Source organism: Galeopterus variegatus, unplaced genomic scaffold (genome assembly GCF_000696425.1).
Source record: "Galeopterus variegatus unplaced genomic scaffold, G_variegatus-3.0.2 Scaffold6735, whole genome shotgun sequence".
NCBI classification, from domain to species: Eukaryota; Metazoa; Chordata; class Mammalia; order Dermoptera; family Cynocephalidae; genus Galeopterus; species Galeopterus variegatus.
Window position 1 is genome coordinate 46,196 of NW_007732846.1, and position 2,475 is coordinate 48,670.

At 52.5% G+C, this 2,475-nt stretch overlaps 1 protein-coding gene across 1 annotated transcript in view; it reads right to left on the reverse strand.

Moving 5' to 3' along the window:
* The window catches only part of PRIMA1 (proline rich membrane anchor 1), a 51,453-nt gene that overhangs the window by 44,140 nt on the left and 4,838 nt on the right, over positions 1-2,475 (reverse strand). Inside the window, 1 exon segment of the mRNA XM_008591184.1 lies at positions 2-84. Within this exon segment, the coding sequence (XP_008589406.1) occupies positions 2-84 (83 nt within the window).

The following is a 2,475-nucleotide window of genomic DNA, read 5'->3' on the forward strand; positions in this document are numbered from 1 at the left end:
TGGGGGAGGGGGCCGGCACTGGCAGATATGTTGGCAGCTGTCGGTCACCTTGGAGCAGGACTTCTGGGGCTCACCGTGGGTCACCTGTGGACATGGGCACATGTACCCAAGAGAGGTGGAAGACAGTGAGGCCACTGGAAGCCAGAATGGGCCCAGCCCTTCCCAATCCCCAGCCAGGCTGGAACCTGGGATTCTTCCCCCAGACCAAGGCAGGGAGAATAGACAGAAGTTGGCCTGTGGGAGGCTGCAGCCTGGCAGGTTTGCAGATGAAGGTTTTATTCTGCTGTACGGCCAAGGCGCCAGCTCTGCCAGGGACCAGCTATGGGATTCTGGGCAAGGGACTGGATGTTAATGAGGTTAACAAGAACTTAAATGTCAACTCGTAGAATCTCCCCATCATACAAATGAGGAAACTGGGGCCCAGGCAAACTGGCTGCCCAAGGGTCTCCCACCTGGATAGTGACAGGATATTCATTTTACCTCCTCAGTAATCTAAGCCTCCACTATTCCCATCTCTCTTGTTATAGCGCTAGGCCAAGTCCTGGCCTCCTCTCCAGCCATAGCTGCTGACAGCCTTCCTGTGTCCATTCTGGGACAAGGTCCCCCTGTCTTTGGAGAGGAGCTGTACCTGGAGAGGCATCTGGTTCCTGTGTCCCATGTGACCAAAGGGAGCAGAGCAACCTGCCTGATGTTCTCCGTGAGGCATCTGAGTGGTCTTGTGGGAAACTCGCCCCACCAAACCATCTGCATCCTCCCAACAGCCCCCAAGTGCTCCCCACCACTCATGGGATCATGTGGCCCACAAGGCCCTGCACGGGGCGACTGCTGACAACCTCTGCGGTCCCCCTGGGTCCCAGGCCCTCTCACCTCCACCCTGGCCACAGGGCCCCCTTTCAGTCCTGCACCCGGGCCTTTGCACGTGCTGCTCCAGTGGCCGAATGGGCCCCCAGCCCCACCCCTGCTTTGCCCATTACTCAGCTCGGGTATTACCTCCTTGGGGCAGTGTCTCTGACCTCCCTGACCAGGTCAGATCACCTTTTTATAGGCTCTCCTGGTACCAGGTTCCACTCTCTGGGGAGAGACATCTTTATTTGGGTGATTGCTTGGTTTATACGTGTCTTCACCCTGGGACTGGAAGCTCTACAAGGGCAAGGGCCAGACCTTTTGTTTTTCTCTCTCTCACTTACAAACCAGCACCTAAGGGCATGCCTAGAATTCCATAAATACTTGGTGAATAAATGAATGAATGTATAGTGGAAACTGGACCAGAATCTATGCGTCTCAAGTCCTGATCTGGTGTTTTTCTGGCACCATCTGTCCATGAAGGGTGGCAGAAGTGGGCTGCGCTTGGCCAGCAGTTCCCAACCCTGGCTGCACATTGGAATCTCCCAGGCAGCTGTAAAAAATACTCACGCCTATGCCTTACCCACAACTGATTAAGTCAGAATTTTCTGCAGGTGGAGCTGGGCCTGGATATTTTGCTTAAGCCTCCCAGTGTAAACTTCTTTCATAGAGCCAGCACGTGAGCCGCTGGCTTACACTGACTGCCAACATCCTTCCCTATGGAGAATACCATAAATCCACGAGTCTAGAGTTTTGTGCTTGTCCCAGGGAGCAAGCCAATTGAAAGGCATGGAGGGAAGAGTTGGTGGTCACCCCCCACCACAACAATGGCCACAGTTCATTTCTCTGGCTGTCATCTCTGAATGTGTAGAAACCCAGAATCCCAATTTCCCTGCAACCAGCCCTGTGCAGCCTGCCTTCGGATAGCCCACGAGGCCGGGATGCTCCCATCATACTTGGCTAATGTGAAGAGGCTGAGTAATGGCCATCAGGGTGGCAGCAGGAGGTGGGTTGATTTACAGCTCTAACAATATCTATGAGGCCAAGAGGCTCCTGCTCACCACTTTTAGTGTTTTTAAAAGACCACTGACTGCGTTTCAACCCCTGGAAAGCGATCTTATCTCCCACTGGAAAGACTATATTCTCAGATGATGAGTTTTTTTTCTCTCTCCATTATTTTATGAAAGTGATTAACTCTTACATGTCAGTGGTAAATCCACTGGCTTCTCCCCCTGCCGTGCAATTGTTGGTACCCCCATCACTGAGCCTGTCCCCCTCTGGATTCCAACTTTGTCAGACCCTTGGGGGTTGCTCGAAAGCTCCATTCTCCCTACAGCTGACCTGTGATCCGGCTTCTCCACGGCACTCTACCAAGTGTGCGAACTCCAATGCCATTGCCAGACACTCTCCAAGGTGCAATTTATGTGAGAGAGTTCAAGAGGAGCATGTTTGTTTAACCCGGACTGACACAATGACCTATTTTCATGAGAGGATAGAAGGGCCCAGATGTATAGCAGTATTTAATGCGATGAAATTACAGGCAGGAAAATCGGGGCCAAGTTTCAAGGCAGAAGGGAGAGGAAGTCAAGGAGAGCACTGCACTTGAAAATCTGGTCCTGCATAGAAAGGCCC